The sequence below is a fragment of the Colobus angolensis genome, unplaced genomic scaffold, assembly GCF_000951035.1.
Source record: "Colobus angolensis palliatus isolate OR3802 unplaced genomic scaffold, Cang.pa_1.0 Scaffold178, whole genome shotgun sequence".
NCBI classification, from domain to species: Eukaryota; Metazoa; Chordata; class Mammalia; order Primates; family Cercopithecidae; genus Colobus; species Colobus angolensis.
The window spans coordinates 5004743-5021504 of record NW_012114910.1 but is presented as its reverse complement, the minus strand read 5'-3'; the positions used below and the strand labels follow the sequence as shown (position 1 = coordinate 5021504).

The following is a 16762-nucleotide window of genomic DNA, read 5'->3' as shown; positions in this document are numbered from 1 at the left end:
TGCACTTGGCCTCCTCCTCTGTTCTTACATGAACAGAGCAGAAAGAACACAACCTCAGTTTTTATCCCTCCTTGTCCCTCTCTGGGCCTCAGTTTCCTCAGTTATGAAAAGAGGGATTGGACATTGGGAATGAGAAGGCTACTCGCTTCCCATGTGCACAGGCCAGGACAGATTCTCTGAGCACGAGTGGACCTTGGCCCCTGCCAAGGGTGCTCTGCTACTTCAAGAAGTATCTAGCTTCCTAATCCCTAACCCCATGTCCCAGGCAGCCCATTGGGTGGGGGGTGGTTGAGGAGAGAGAGGTCCCTGGCCTTGGGATCTGTAGCCCCTCTGCCCAACCCAACTGGCTCATAGCGTGGGATGCTGGCTCCACAACCAGTTTCCCTCAGATTGGCAGCCCGGAGACATCACTACAGCTCAGTCCTGGCCCAAAGCGGAGCTGCTGACTCCTCTGGAGTCTCAGGGATTGTTGCCACTGCCTTTAGGGAAGGCTGCCATGAAGGGAGACTGTGTTTTAATGTGCTCCCAAGGCTGGCAACCCTTCGGTGAGAGCCTGTTGGCTGGCCCTGTGTGGTCCTGTTGCCACCTCTCATGGAGAATGACCTTGGAGGGCCAGTGCTGGGAAGCCCCCTCCACAGTGCACTAGCCCAATGTTCTCCTTGGGCAGATAGAGAACTCAGGCCCCACGAGAGGCAAGGCTTATCCAGGGCACGGCTGCAGAGCTGAGGAGCCAAGAGCCACAGAGTTATCAGGGATGGGTTGGCAGCCACGTTGTTCTTTGTGCTAGTAGGGGCCAGAGCAGAGGTGGGAGTGGGTGCAAAGCAGGGAGCAGGAGGCCCGGAGGTGGAGGCAGGGAGGCCAGGGCTCTCTCCTGGGTCCTGAGCTGTCCACATTCTACTCATCACGGTGGTGGGAGGGGCGTTCTCCACTCTGATGCTGTGGATGACCTGGGGTGGCTCCGGGCCTCAGTTTCCCCATCTATCCATATGAAGCTGGACTCAATCCTTTTTTCAGCAGACCCTGCAGCAAGCCCCTGCTGACTTCAGGCTCCCTGCCACACTCTGGAGATGCATAGATCAACAAGGTCCCCCAGGAGCCTGGGATTCTGAGACGGGAAATTTGGGGGTCCATCCTGATGTGGGCAAGGCATTCCCTGGATCAAAGAACAGCTTGTCAGATCCAGAATGGAGGGGCCCTGAGTCCTTCCCGAGCCCTTGGCATCCTGCTCTCTATTCCACAGCCTGCTGGTCTTTTGTGTGTTGCCCACTTAGGAGTGAGGGCCCCAGGCCACATCCTAGTGCATGTTCCCAGCTGGTGGCAGGAGAGGAGGCCTTTGTACCCAGGCAGGCCCGGTCCAGCCTCCCGGGGAAGGTCCCAGTATGACGAGCCTAGGATGATGAGAAGCCCAGGGCCACAGAGCCGGCTTGGTTCCTTGGCAACATCCCGAGGAATCCAGCGGCTGCACACTGGCTCCCTTCCTCTCTCCTCCCACCCTCCTGCCTGCGGGGGCTGGAGGCGGAGGCAGCCAGCACCATTATAAAAAGCCACAGAGCTCTGGCGGCGGCGGCGGCGGCGAGGCAACAGCACTAAGCTCTGCCGCCTGGTTCTAGCCGCCTGCCCTGACCCCCGCCTGGACTCTCACCCACCCTCAGCCATGGCTCTGATATCCCTCTCGTGGCTGCTCCACTTGGCCACCCTCTGCCATCTGACTGTCCTGCTGGCTGGTAAGTGGGGCCTGGACTTGGGCATGAACAGGGTGAGGAGCCCCTGGTGGGGAGCCCCCAGCCCCTTGTCTGTCCCTCAAGCCTGACATCAGGGGCCCCAGACCCTGCCTGGGTAAAGCTCAAGGCCAGTGGCAGCCCCTATCCAGGGATGTGCAGGAAGGGGCTGGGCACCTTCCTTTCCCCAGATGCAGCACTGGACAGATTTCCACTTGCCAGCGACTGCTCTGCCTGACCCAGCGAGCAAAGTGGCTGTGCCTGGAAGCACAGAGAGGTGGTGTGGGTGGCATAAGGGAGCCAGGTGTGGGTGTGCCAGGAGGATGGGGGTGGAGGGAGCCTGCAGAGGCTCCCGGTGGGCGCTGGGGTGGGAGGACCTGGCTGACAGTGGCTGGCTCTTTCCATCCAGTGTTAATGTGTAACCCGCAGCCCTGGCCCTGGGCCAGGCCGCAGTTGGGACTTTCTCCTGCCCTGTTTTCAAAGCCCCCAGGATTAGGGGGCCCAGGACCAGTGAAGGTCAAGGTCACTGCAGCTCATGGTTGGGGCTTGCCGCTGCTGTGCTGGTCTGTAGCCCCAGTTGCTCTGCCTGTCTGCCCATCATGCTGTCTTCCTCCTCCAAGCACAGTGTCGAAAACGCGTTTGCCTCTAGTCACTCGCTTACTGAAGCCCAGGACCTGGTAGGGGTACATAATTGACCATCCTACCTGATATGGATAAGATGGAGGCCCAGAGAGGTTTAGAAACTGGCCTGAGGATGCACAGCCAGCAAGTAGGGCAGGAGAGGGTAAGACTCATGGAACTGAATGCAGAAGAGAGCACAGATGCACGCTCACCACCTCTGTGGGCCACACCACCTCCATGAACCGCTAGCCAGCCCCCTCCTCAGGGACTGCCCCCACCATCAGGCAGGGTGACATTCAGAGAAGGTGAGACTTTGCCTGTGGGCACGCAGCAAGTCTAGGAAAATGAGAAGCAGTCCCCAGCTTCCAGATATTTCCATGGAGCAAACTCACCCTGGGGCAGGGAGCAGGTGCGTGGGTGGGTGGGCACGTGGAGATGCTGGAGGCGAATTCCTGCTGGCTGCCTGCTTTCTGGGATTGGGCCCTGAAGCCTGAGGTGTCTGGGGACAGTAAGAACTGGAAAGTGGGGAGTCAGGTGGCGGCTGCTTTGCCACAGTCTTGCTGTGTGACCCTGAGAAGGGTCTTGCCTCCTCTGGTGCCAGCTGCTGCATCTTTAAATATAGCTATTACCTCTCCGGTGGGGTGGGGGAGGGTGATGAGGCTGCAATGCCTATGGGGGTGTTTTGAAGAGGGTGGCGGAGGAAGATTACTTTTACTAAGCTTAGAGGGGAAAGGGTCCTAGGCTAGGATGGACAGGGACCCTGGGGGACTCTGGGTGCTCTGACTAGTAGCCTGAGGCTTTAGAACTAGGCTTCTGCCCTCATCTTGGTCATTGGCTTCACTGGAAGATCCTGGGGATTCCTGGAACCTTTCTCAGCCTCAGTTTCTCCTCCTGTAAAACTGGGCATTTGACCAGGCTCACCTTGGAAGTCCTCTCCAGCGCTGACATGTATGGCTCCGAGAGGCCCTCGGGAGCCCCTTTAGGATGAGGGGGTGGTTTGGAAGCCAGAGAGACCCCGAGGGGAGGCTGGGGGGTTCGTAGCTGCTGCCCTGACTAGTGTGGGGCGGCTGCGTCAGTCCCCAAATGTGGGTTTGTGGGGCTGTGTCAGGCAGGAGGCTTCTGTGCTTTATATAACGAACCTGCAGCAACGAGTCGGCGCAGAGCATTGCCCCCCCACTCCAACAGCTGACGCATGCACTCCCACTCAAGTCCTGGCAAGAAAGAGAAAAAAACGAATCTGTTTTAAGCTCCTATAGCCTACCCCGCTCATTAGCAGTGGGGGTGGATGGAGAGGGCATGGGAGGATAAATTCAAGAGTGTCAGATCCAGGCCCCTGTCAAATTTAAATAAAAATTCCTCCATTTTTCTGTTGGTTAAGGTATTATGTCACAAAGCGCTTCCTTGGGCATTTTGTCCATTCATTCAACAAATACTTATTGGACACCTACTGTGTGACAAGCCTGGTACTAGGTACTGGGGCAGCATCAATAAATAAAACAGCCAAGGACCTCAGCCCTCGGGGTGCTGTAATTCAACTGAAGAGGACAGATAATACACAAAGTGAATCAGTAAACAATGTGATCTGTTGGAAGGAGAAAAGGTACTGTGATCAAAAAATAGAGAGGGGTGGCTGGGCACAGGGGCTCATGCCTGTAATCCCAGCACATTGGGAGGCCAAAGTGGGCAGATCACCTGAGGTCAGGAGTTCAAGACCAGACTGGCCAACATGGTGAAACCCTGTCTATACCAAAAATACAAAATCAGCCAGGTGTGGTGGTGCATGCCTATAGTCCCAGCTACTTGGGAGGCTGAGGCAGGAGAATCACTTGAACCTGGGAGGCAGAGGTTGGAGTGAGCCGAGATTGTGCCACTGCACTCCAGCCTGGGTGACAGAGCGAGACTTCATTTCAAAAAAAAGAAAGAAAGAAAGAAAAGGAAAAGAAAAATAGAGAGCAAGGAAGAGAGGTGTTGACATTTTAAATAGGGGGTTAGGGAAGCCCACTGAGTAGGCGGCTTTGCACAGTTTGGAGGAGGCTGAGGGAGGGAGCCAGGTGGATATCTCCGGATATCTCTAGAGCAGTGGTCCTCAGTGAGTAATTTTGCTCTCCCAGGGGCCATTTGGCAATTTCTAGGGACATTTTTACTTGTTACAAATGTCCCAATGTTTTTGGTTCAGTTGAGCTACTTGCCTCTAATGTGTAGAGGCCAGAGATGCTGCTAAACATCCTCCAGTGCCCGGGACAGCCCCCAAAACAAAGAACTGTCTGGTCCAAAATGTCAGTAGTGTCACTGTTGAGAAACCCTGCCCTAAGGGAAAAATGCTCCAGATGTTAAAAAATGTTTATTCTCACAACCACACTGTGAAGCAGGTATTGTCACGTCCATTTTACAAGTAAGGAAACTAAGGCTCAGAGAGTCTGAGTGACTTGCTTAGGACACACACCTGAGCAATGGCTCAAGTCCTCTCTTTATCACCTCACCCAATGACCCAGGATATTTCCTGAGTCTCCTTCTAAGACCCTGGAAGACTCTTAGAAGTCCTTGAGGTCCAGCCTAAAGGAGACTTCCTCCAAGAAGCCTCCCCTGATCATTTGAAGTTGGAAGTGGTTTTTCCCTCATGTAAACCCCAGTATACTTGTGGTATGTTCTGGAACACTGTGTTTCCACCTGGCATCTAGAGTAGCCTAGAACAGTGGGTGTTTAGGGGCTGGGTAGAAAACTAGCTCTGCCACCATGCAGCTGTGTGGCATTGGGCACATTTAACCTCTCTTATTCCCAGCTTCTGCATCTGTGAAATGGGGATAATAATACTCCCTTTGCAGGATAATAATTCCCTTTGATGTTGGGAATTAAAGAGAGCAGATGTGTACATGCTGCACACCGGGTCTGATACACAGTAGGTGCTCAATTAAAGAAAAAAAAAAAAGCTCCGATACTTTGTGTGCCTGTTTTACCTGTCCATCAGGCTGGGAGCCTTCTGAGGCCAGAGGCATTCCTTATTCATCTCACTGTACCTCACAGCACCCGGCACAGGGCCTGGTAAGAGGAACCAGCATTTGTTGGTTGACTGACTAAGCAGAGTGATCTGATGGCATTTATTGGGATGGAAGCACTCTCTCCAAGCTCAGCACCAGTGCCTATGGGAGAAAGAGCTCAAGGTTAAGGATAAGAGGGCCTGAGATTTTTGTATATACTCAAAAGTAATTCCAGCCAGTGTTGGCTGAGTCAGGAAGTGGATGGATGGATGGATGGATGGATGGATGGATGGATGGATGGAAGAAGGGATGGGGAGGGGACGATGAGGGATGGATGAGTGGGTGAGATAAAAGGGGGTGGAAGATTGACAGGTAGGGGAGAGGGAGTGGGTAGATGGATGAATGGAGATGAGTAGGGGATGGGTAGGAGGTGGCAGGTGGGTGAGGAATGGGTAGAAGATTGATAAGAGTGGGTGGACGGATGGATGGATAGGTAGATAGATGCATTAAAGAGAGATAAGTAAATTGAGACTAATTTCATTCAACGGATATTGATTGAGTATCCACCTTGTGCTTGATGCTGGGAAACTGTGATACCAAGACAGATGAGGTCCCTGCCTTCCTGACACTCCTATGACAGATAATAGATGACTGGCTGGATGAGGCATTGTCTCCATTTACAGAAAGGAAAACTTCAGCTCTGAGAAGGGACAGGCTCCCCAGGTTAGTTAAACAATCTTCCTGGCAGAACCAAGAACTTAGCTGGGCCAGGACCATTCAGGGACCGTGGCAGAGAGTGGGGACTTTGGAGACAGGATGACTCTGTGGCTCTTTAAAGCCCTGAAGGTGGGTAATGGCTTTCCCCATGTTGGATTTGGAGCGCACAGAATGGACCTTCTTTCTTATCCATTGGGCAGCCTCCCTTGCCTCCTCCTGTCTCTGGTCACTCAGGGGCACCGTATTTTCTGGGGCTTCCTGAAGAAGACACCTGCAGGCCAGTTTAGGGAACTGCCACGTGGCTCCACTCAACAGGGCCTGGGGAGGCTGCAGGTGCGTCATTCTGAGGTCCCATTGCAGAAGGAGGGTGGCCAGTCCACGCAGTGACTTTTATATCCTGGTTACTCAGAGAGAAAGGACAGCCCTGTGACCTGGGGAGCCTCTCCTGCACACAGCCCCCAACCCCCGGAAGCTACTAGTGCTGCTCCTTGATGACTCAACCCAGACCTGGCGGTCCTAAACCACCTTCCCACAAAGCAGGGTGGGCCAAAGCTAAGGGGGAGCGATGGAGAGAGGAAGCAGCAGACTCTACAAAGTCTCTGTGTGTGTGCGCACGTGCATGCGCCTGTATTTGGGAAAGTGGAGTATGTTTGCATGGCCACATTATGTAAGTATTTATGCATGAGCAATTTGTGTTCTGATGGAGCCCAGGGATGGGCTGGGGGTTTCCCAGGCTCTGAAGTGCTAGATAAGATCAGCTTGCTCTCTTGACTGCCCTGGCCTCCAGATGTTTGCAAAACCCTCTGGGGTCTTGCTTTTGCTGCACATAACCTTGACCCAGATCTGAAACTCCAGCTCTTCCTTGATTTTTACACTCATCCTCCTTGAGCTCACGCTAAGAAAAAAAAAAAATTGCTGGGGATTTTAGGCGAAGAGAAAAGGTGGAAATGCAGTGTAAACAACTTCAAATGTTTATATCAAATAGTTGGGTTTATTTGTCCTGTCCTGGGGTTTCTCTCTGGCTCCACGTGACACTCAGCTACTGCCTGCCCCTTCTGCCCCACTCTGCCCCTACCCTATTCATACCTTCCATCTCCAACCCTTCCTTCTCCTTACTCTTCTTGCTCCAGGAATTTTAAATGCTTCTTCCCTCCTAGGCAGGATGACTCAGTACGTTTCAGCAACTACTCTCAGGCTCATTCTGGCTCTTAACAGCAGAACAAAGGATCGTCTATTCATCAGACCCCACCTTCTTAGAAAGCAGTTGTACTTATACACTTTTAAAAAGTTTATTGCTGGGCATGGTGGCTTGCATCTGTAATCCCAGCTACTCCGGAAGTTGAAGTGGGAGGATCGCTTGAGGTCAGGGGTTCAAGACCAGCCTAGGCAACATAGCAAGATCCTGTCTCTTAAAAAAAATTAGCCAGGCATGGTAGCATGCACCTGTAGTCCCAGATACTTGGGAGGCTGAGGCAAGAGATCTCTTTTTTTTTTTTTTTTTTTTTTTTTTGAGACGGAGTCTTGCTCTGTCACCCAGGCTGGAGTACAGTGGTACGATCTCGGTTCACTGCAACCTCTGCCTCCCAGATTCAAGCAATTCTCCTGTCTCAGCTTCCCTAGCAGCTGGGACTAAAGGCGCCCACCATCATTCCAGGCTAATTTTTGTATTTTTAGTAGAGACAAGGTTTCACCATACTGATCAGGCTCGTCCCAAACTCCTGACCTCAGGTGATCCACCTGCCTTGGCCTCCCAAAGTGCTGGGATTACAGGTGTGAGCCACCACACCCAGCCAGGAGAATCTCTTGAGCCCAGGATTTTGAGGTTGCAGTGAGCTAGGATTATACCACTGCACTCCAGCCTGGACAACAGAGCAAGACCCTATTTCTTAATTAAAAAAAAAAAGGCAACAGAGAGAAATAAGGCAGAGGTGAGGGGACAGGCAATGCCACAGGCCCAGTGGGGACTGCAGCCGGCTTGGTAGGAGAACCTGTTCCATCACTTGCTGGCTGTGTGACCTTAGCAGATCCCTGTCACTCTCAGATTCATCTCCCCTGCTGCACAATGGACCAGTTAATTTTAAAAATTAACCTGGGCATGGTGGTTCACGCCTGTCATCCCAGCACTTTGGAAGGCCAAGGAGGGCAGATCACCTGAGGTCGGGAGTTTGAGACCAGCCTGACCAACAAGGAGAAACCCTGTCTATACTAAAAATACAAAATTAGCCAGGCGTCGTGGCAAATGCCTGTAATCCTAGCTACTTGGGAGGCTGAGGCAGGAGAATCACTTGAACCCGGGAGGCGGAGGTTGTGGCGAGCCGAGATCGTGCCATTGCACTCCAGCGTGGGCGACAACAGCGAGACTCCATCTCAAAATAAACAAACAAACAAACAAACTTTTAATATGTGCCAGTGCCAGGCAAAAAGAACTCTGTAAATAAGAATTCACATTTCTTATTCTTACAACAAGCCTATGAGGTAGATACTATCTTTGTTCCTATTTTACAGGTGGTAAAACTGAGGCACAGAGAAGTTTGGTGGGGGAGGGAGGCTGAGTCAAAGGCCTTGAAGGCCAGGGTGTACAGGTGATCAGCTTTGGCTTGGGTGGTGTGGCCGGGACAATCTGGCACAGGGTTGGGAAGCCAGATGCCCACAGACATCCCTGCTGACCAGGAACCTCTTTGGACTCAGGACAGCACCACGGCGTGACGAAATGCAACATCACGTGCAGCAAGATGACATCAAAGATACCTGTGGCTTTGCTCATCCACTATCAACAGAACCAGGAATCATGCGGCAAACGTGCAATCGTGTAGGTACTGCCCCCGAGGACTCTGAAATCCCCTTCAGGCCCTTGGAATATTCCCAGACCTCTGAGAATGTACGTCCACACCTCCCCTCCCAGACCTGGTCTCCTAGGCGAAGGCCTCAGCACACGCTTCTCTTGCCCCTGGCCTGCAGGCCACTTCACTGACCTTAATTTCTGTGCCATATGGCTAAGGTGGAGAGTGGCTTCCTGAATGGCCCAGTGTGGCTGGGGGGGCAGCCGCCCTGGCTCATGGCCTGGAGCAGCCATGAACGGTGGTAATTCCTCCTGGACTGAAGCACATGTTACCCCGCACTCGAACCCACTATATTTCATGGGGTGGTGTGGGTAGGCGTAAAGCATGAGGGTCTTACTTAAAATGCAGGTTCCAGACTCTAACAGACCTGGTGCAAATCCTGCCTTGCCCTTTTACTGGCTGGGTGGCCCTGCTTCCATTGCTTACTTTTTGCACCTTGGTTTCCTTGTCTATAAAATGGGTAGCTAGGACAGGATGTAAGTAAAGTGCTTGGCAAGGGCGCGGTGGCTAATGCCTGTAATACCAGCACTTTTGAAGGCCGAGGCTGGTGGATCACTTGAGGACAGGAGTTCAAGACCAGGCTGGCCAACGTGGTGAAACTCCATCTCTACTAAAAATACAAAAACTAGCTGGGCGTGGTGGTGGGTGCCTGTAATCCCAGCTACTCGGGAGGTTGAGGCAGGAGAATTGCTTGAACCCAGGAGGCGGAGGTTGCAGTGAGCCAAGATGGCACCACTGCACTCTGGCCTGGGCAACATTGTGAGACTCCATCTCAAAAAAAAAAAAAGAAAAAGAAAAGAAAAGAAAAAATAAAAATTAAATTAAAAATAAATAAAGTGCTTGGCAGGGTCTGTCAGTAGTTGCTGCAGAGATCACTATCTCCATCTGACAGAAGAGGAAACAGGGTCATTTGGAGACTTTGGGGAGGGATTGAGTCATTGTCCTCCTGGCTGTTAAGGACCCTGGCCATCTTGGTCACTTCCTTCTCCTGGGGGCTCTCTTGGGTCCTGTCTAACCAGCCAGCCCTGAGGCCTTTCCCCAGGACTGACTTTTGAGCCCTAAAGCAGCCTCAGCCAGACCTAGGGGTCAGGGAGCAGGAAATGGCCAATGGCCCTTTGCTTTCTAGGCTCAGTTAAAGGAAGTCTGGCACTTCCTCTCCTCAATTATGCAGTTTCTAAGGTGGGCAAGGTACTGAGCGTGCTCCTGCCTGACTTCTTTGCTGATCGGTCAAGGCTTACTTCCCCAAGACACCCCCAAGTATTTTTTGTTTTCTAGATGAAAGGGAAAAAGGAAGTCGGGGAGGGGATCACTGTGCCCAGGGGGCCTGCAGGGTCATACTTGCTTCCTGGACTTCTCTAGCTTCCCGGCATCCTGGAGCCGGGTGCCTTTACTTCACCTCTCTGAGCCTTGGTTTCCTCATCTGTAAAATGGACGTGAGCCTGGTAGCCACCTTGTGGGATGGATATAGGGTTTGAACATGGGCAAATGCCAAGCACAGGCCGTGGCATGGAGCCAGGGCCTCTGTCAGCTCTGAGCTGTGGGCTTGGTGGTGAACCAGTCACACACGGCTTCAGAGGAAGTTCAAGATTTGGAAGGCACTCAGGGTCCCAATGAGGCTGCCACATATTTGGCTCTAACCCCTTCTGCCCGTGAACACACATCAGGAGGGGAGAAGAGGGGCCTGGAGCACAGCCTGTAGCTGTGAAACCGAAGGAGAAGAGCAACAAGACTCACGAAGTCTCATAAGGCCTGTTCCAGAGTGAGGAGGCCCCATACAGAGCTCACCTGAAGTCCTCTCCCCAGCGGGAGACTCAAAGCCCAGAGCCCCCTGCCTTAATGGTAACAATATTATCGACATTGTTATTATTTTCAGCTATTACTGATCTGCTCTGAGCCATAATTTAGCTTTTTTTTTACAGTAACACAGAAGTAGGGTGATCAACTCGTCCCTGTTTGCCTGGGGACTTTCCCGGGTTTAAAACGGAGGTCCCTCATCCTGAGTACCCCCTGCATCCCATTTTTTCTGGGATGGGTGGTCATCCTACAGGTGGGAGGTTTCCTATCTCCATTTCTCGGGTGAGGACCTGGGAGCTCAGGAGGGCGGGTTTCCCCAGCTGGTCAGCGGCCTCACAGCCGCTAAGTGGGAGGGCAGGATTTCCAGCCGGGTGTGTTCACCTGCAGAGCACTGGTGCTGTGCCCCCACACCACGCTGGCCCGGGTTTCTGGTATCTGGGCATCACTGGATCCCTGTCTTTCTCCCCTGTAGCTTGGAGACGAGACAGCACAGGCTGTTCTGTGCCGACCCGAAGGAACAATGGGTCAAGGACGCGATGCAGCATCTGGACCGCCAGGCTGCTGCTCTGACTCGAAATGGCGGCACCTTTGAGAAGCAGATCGGCCTGGTGAAGCCCAGGACCACCCTTGCCGCCCGGGGAATGGACGACTCTGTGGTACCGGAGCCCGAAGCCACAGGCGAAAGCAGTAGCCTGAAGCCGACTCCTTCTTCCCGGGAGGCACAGACCGCCTTGGGGACCTCCCCAGAGCAGTCGACAGGCATGACTGGTTCCTCAGGGACTGGGCTCCCCCTCACGACAAAGGCTCAGGATGGAGGGCCTGTGAGCACGGAGCTTTTCCCAGTGCCTCCCGTCTCCACTGCCATCGCGTGCCAGAGTTTTGCTCCCCACCAACCTGGGCCCGGCCTCTGGGCTGAGGGAAAGACCCCTGAGGCCCTGTCCACCCAGGACCCTTCCACCCAGGCTTCCTCCAGCCAGGTCTCCACTACTTCCTCCCCAGCCCCAGAGGAGAACACTCCATCTGAAGGCCAGCCTGTGTGGGGTCAGGGACAGAGCCCCAGGCCAGAGAACTCTCTGGAGCGGGAGGAGATGGGTCGCGTGCCAGCGCACACAGATGCCTTCCAGGACTGGGGGCCTGGCAGCATGGCCCACGTCTCTGTGGTCCCTGTCTCCTCGGAAGGAACCCCCAGCAGGGAGCCAGTGGCTTCAGGCAGCTGGACCCCTAAAGCTGAGGAACCCATCCATGCCACCATGGACCCCCAGAGGCTGGGCGTCCTTATCACTCCTGTCCCTGACGCCCAGGCTGCCACTCGGAGGCAGGCAGTGGGGCTGCTGGCCTTCCTTGGCCTCCTCTTCTGCCTGGGGGTGGCCATGTTCGCCTACCAGAGCCTCCAGGGCTGCCCTCGAAAGATGGCGGGAGAGATGGTGGAGGGCCTTCGCTACATACCCCGGAGCTGTGGTAGTAACTCATATGTCCTGGTGCCCGTGTGAACTCCTCTGGCCTGTGTCTAGTTGTTTGATTCAGAGAGCTGCCTGGGATCCCTCATCCTCATACCCACTCCCACCCAAGGGCCTGGCCTGAGCTGGGATGATTGGAGCGGGGAGGTGGGATCCTCCAGGTGCACAAGCTCCAAGCTCCCAGGCACACCCCAGGAGGCCAGCCTTGACCATTCTCCTCCTGCCAGGGACAGAAGGGGTGGTCTCCCAACTCACCCCGGCCCCAAAACTCTCCTCTGCTGCTGGCTGGTTAGAGGTTCCCTTTGACGCCATCCCAGCCCCAGTGAACAATTATTTATGCCCAGCCCCCTCTGACCCACGCTACCCTGTGAGTACTACAGTCCTCCCATCTCACACATGAGCATCAGGCCAGGCCCTCTGCCCACTCCCCGCAATCTCATTGTGTCTCTTGGTCCTGCTGCAGTTGCCAGTCACCCCGGCCGCCTGCGGTGCTATCTCGCCCAGCCCCGTCCTCTGTACAGAGCCCATATGCCCCCACTAGTGACGTGTCTTCTCTTGCATGAGGCTAGTGTGGTGTTTCCTGGCACTGCTCCCAGTGAGGCTCTGCCCTTGGTTAGGCATTGTGGGAAGGGGAGATAAGGGTATCTGGTGGCTTTCTTCTTTGGTCTACACTGTGCTGAGTCTGAAGGCTGGGTTCTGATCCTAGTTCTACCATCAACCCCCCAAGGTACTCCCATCTGTGAAAGGAAAGAGGGAGGTAAGGAATATCTGTCCCCCTGACATCACTCATTGACCTGAGGCCCTTCTCTCCAGCCCCTGGATGCAGCCTCACAGTCCCTGTGAGCAGAGCACCTTAGACAGTCCTTGCCAATAGACTAGCTTGTCTTTGGACCTGGAGGCCCAGAGGGCCTGCGAGGGAGTGAGTTGATAGCACAGATCCTGCCCTGTGGGCCCCCAAATGGAGGTGGGCAGAACAGAGACCATCCCTGAAGGCCCCGCCCAGGCTTAGTCACTGAGACACCTTGAGCTCTGCCTCCCCTCACCCCCTAAGAGGGAGGAGGGAGGGCTCCAGACACATGTCTAAGAAGCCCAGGAAAGGCTCTGGGAGCAGCCACACTCCTGACGCTTCTTCAGAGACTCCTGCAGGCAGCCAGGACACAAGACCCTCGTAGTCCCACTCCCCACACTCCAGATTCTTTCGTGAGGCCTGGGTTCCCCTCCCACCTCTCTCACTCCTTTAAAACACTGTTCTCTGCCCTCCAAGACCTTCTCCTTCATCTTTGTCCCCATCGCAGACAGGACCAGGGATTTCCATGATGTTTTCCACGAGGCCCCTGTTTGTTTCTGAAAGGGATGCTACCTGGGAAGGGGGCTGGGACATGGGAAAGGGGAAGTCGCAGGCATAAAGTCAGGGGTTCCCTTTTTTGGCTGCTGTAGGCTCGAGCATGCCTGGATGAGGCCACACCAGCCGGCCTGGCCCCTCAGGGTCCCTGGTGGCAGCTCACCTCTCCCTTGGATTGTCCCCGAGGGTGACCCTTGCTCTACCTGAGGGGCCTCTTATGGGCTGGGTTCTACCCAGGTGCCAGGAACACTCCTTCACAGATGGGTGCTTGGAGGAAGGAAACCCAGCTCTGGTCCATAGAGAGCAAGACGCTGTGCCGCCCGGCCCACCCGGCCTTTGCACTCCCCTGCTGGGCGTGGTGCAGTATATTCAGGAAGTTCAGGGCCTGGCTCAGGTGGGGTCACTCTGGCAGCTCAGAGAGGGTGAGAGTGGAACTGATGCACTTTGTTCTGGCTCTTCCAGGCTGGGAGAGCCTTCCAGGGGTGGGGCACCCTGTGATGGGGCCCTGCCTCCTTTGTGAGGAAGCTGCTGGGGCCAGCTGTTCCCCCTTCCATGGACTTTGTTAGTTTCTCCAAGCAGGACATGGACAAGGATGATCTAGGAAGACTTTGGAAAGAGTAGGTTGATCCTTTTACTTTTCCAACCCTCATCACCAATGTCTGTGCCATTTTGTATTTTACTAATAAAATTTAAAAGTCTTGTGAATCAATACGGCTGATTTCTCTGGGGACAAGTCCAGCAACCAGGGCTTCAGAGGGGAAGGAACGGGGCAGGGGTGGGCAGGCCAAAACCCCTTTCAGCCCTGGAGACCCCTATCTTCAGTTCACCTGGGGCAGAAGAGCAGACATTTTTACACTCAGCAAGAGAAGAAGCACCAGGGATCGGAGTGAGGAGTGCTGAACCCTCGGCCCAGCTCTGTTCTGCCCGGCTGTGTAATGTTGGGCCAGGGACTTCGCCTCTCTGGGTCTGCATAAATGTGAGTATAGGGCCTCTCCTAGTCTGGCAGGACTCTCCCTAGTCTGACAGGACTCAGAATCCCTCATGAAGCCCTACCCCATGCCTGCTGAACCACCGTCCCAGGGGCCCTGGGACCACTGTCAGTGAACTGTTGCCCCATATGGAAACTGGCCCTTTGTTTCCTCTTTGCGGCCTTCCTAGTTCAGATGAAGATCAAAGAGGGATTACTTCTTAAGAGACTTGGGAGTTCATAGATGTGCCCCAAGTGTGAGCCTCCTGGTGGCCTAAGCTCTTCAGTGTCCTGGGAGGCTTCCTAAGAGCTGCTGTGTACAGTTGTGCAGGTTGGAAACTGCACAAGGCTGCCACAGACCAAGTCCAGCCTACTGGTATCCAATATTTCATGAATGTTAGGATGCATTCTTTTCACACTATGACATGTTTGGAACTGAGACTCATTTTGTAATCAATGGCTTGTCACCGCTTAATTGGCAGGCTTTTTTTCTTTATTAGTAATTTATTAAATATCAGAACATCTTACCATCAGTCATATCTTAGATTCAATGTCTACATGAATGGTGTTTTTTAGTAGGCAGGTCCAGGCAGCAGCTGCCATTTGAGACAGAGCAGGCTTCGGTCAGCAATCCCATTTCCTACAATCCCCTCCACCTCCTGGATCTCCTGGATCTTGTAGCCACATCAGTTACCATTTATCATTGCCTTTCTCTTGTTTTTCTTATAGTGAGGATATTTTTCTATGAGCCCAAGTCTCCATCAAAAGTAGGTCAAGGGCCGGGCATGGTGCCTCACACCTGTGATCCCAGCACTTTGAGAGGCCGAGGTGGGCAGAGCACTTGAAGTCAGGAGTTCGAGACCAGCCTGGCCAACATGGTGAAACCTTGTGTCTACTAAAACTACAAAAATTAGCCAGGTGTCGTGGCACACCCCAGTAATCTCACCTACTTGGGAGGCTGAGGCAGGAGAATGGCTTGAACCTGTGAGGTGGAGGAGGCAGTGAGCTGAGACCGCGCTCCTGTACTCAACTCCAGCCCAGGCCACAGTGAGACTCCGTCTAAAAAGCAAACAAACAAACAAAAAAAGTAGGTCAAGGAAAGCCAGACCATGATGGGCACATGGCTTCTCTCATACCCTGCTGGCTTCCCTTGTTTCACTACCTGCTAAACCTCATAGAGATTCGGGCTTGCAGGAATCAATCTGCCTCTGTGCAATGCTGTCAATTCCAGCTCTCCCCTCTGCAGTGAGCTTGCCTAGCTTTCGCCCCTTCCCACCCCAAGGAAGGAGCTCCACTGCAGGCCTGGTTCCAGCCCCCAAACTCTCCCTGCACACCACCCACCAGCAACACAAGACACCAACAGAGGCTTTAAATGAAAAGATGTGTCTCTGTTTTTTCATCAAATTCTTAGGTAAGATTGCAGCCTTCTCAGCAGGCTCAGGATGGGAGAGACTTGTATTCCGGCTCAGTCCAGAGGAACTCCCCAGGAACCCTGGAGTGTTTGTGTCGTTTTATTTTCTTTCAGTTTCAGAGCTAAATGTTAGCTGAAGCCATTCCCACAATTAATGCAGTGTTTGGACGGGACCTTTTTTTTTTTTTTTTTTTTTGAGACAGAATTTCACTCTGCCACCCAGGCTGGAGTGCAGGGGCATAATCATAGCTCACTGTAGCCTCGAACTCCTGGGCTCAAACAATCCTCCCGCCTTAGCCTCTCAAAGTGCTGGGATTACAGGTATGAGTCATCGTGCCCAGCCCTTGACCTACTTTTGATGGAGACTTGGGCTCAGAGAAAAATATCCTCACTATAAGAAAAACAAGAGAAGGGCAATGATAAATGGTAACTGATGTGGGCACAAGGTCTGGGGGATCCAGGAGGTAGAGGGGATGGTAGGAAACGGAATTGCTGACCCAAGCTTGCTCTATCTCAAATGGCAGCTGCTCCCTGGACCTGCCCACTGTCACCCTGGGGGTGTACGGGTGTTGTTATATAACATTAGTTATAAAATAATAGTAGACATTGTTCACGTAATGTTTACGATGTGCCAGGCAATGTGTGAAATTCTTTATACACAATGATCCTCATCTTACTAATGATGAAAGCAAGACTCTCAGGTTGGGTGTGGTGGCTCAAGCCTGTAGTCCCAGCACTTTGAGAGGCAGAGGTGGACAGATCACTTGAGCCCTGAAATTAGAGACCAGCCTGGGCAACATGGTGAAACCCCATTTCTATAAAAATACAAAATTAGCTGGGTGTAGTGGCGTGCGCCGGTAGTCTCTGTTACTTGGGAGGCTGAGGTGGGAGAATCACCTGAGCCCAGGGAGGTGGAGGCT

General features: G+C 53.4%; 1 protein-coding gene across 3 annotated transcripts; it reads left to right on the top strand.

The window, feature by feature from the left end:
- The first annotated feature begins 1533 nt into the window (after positions 1–1533).
- On the top strand, positions 1534–14173 carry CX3CL1 (chemokine (C-X3-C motif) ligand 1). 3 transcript variants are annotated; one of them, XM_011938844.1, is made up of 3 exons: positions 1534–1724; positions 8720–8840; positions 11138–14173. In XM_011938844.1, the coding sequence occupies exons 1-3, from the start codon at positions 1655–1657 to the stop codon at positions 12153–12155; spliced, it is 1209 nt and encodes a 402-aa protein (XP_011794234.1). In that variant the 5' UTR covers positions 1534–1654; the 3' UTR covers positions 12156–14173. The 3 variants fall into 3 exon arrangements, with proteins under 3 accessions (XP_011794234.1, XP_011794235.1, XP_011794233.1); XM_011938843.1 differs by having other exon boundaries at positions 1655–1724; positions 8702–8840; XM_011938845.1 differs by lacking the exon at positions 8720–8840 and having other exon boundaries at positions 1537–1724.
- The last annotated feature ends 2589 nt before the right edge of the window (positions 14174–16762 follow it).

Excerpts from the sequence above, each read along its gene's own strand:
- CX3CL1 (XM_011938843.1), top strand. The coding sequence starts at position 1,655 with ATGGCTCTGATATCCCTCTCGTGGCTGCTCCACTTGGCCACCCTCTGC. Across the intron at positions 1,725-8,701 it reads TCTGACTGTCCTGCTGGCTG|GAACCTCTTTGGACTCAGGA; the intron begins GTAAGTGGGGCC and ends CCTGCTGACCAG. Across the intron at positions 8,841-11,137 it reads TGCGGCAAACGTGCAATCGT|CTTGGAGACGAGACAGCACA; the intron begins GTAGGTACTGCC and ends TCTCCCCTGTAG.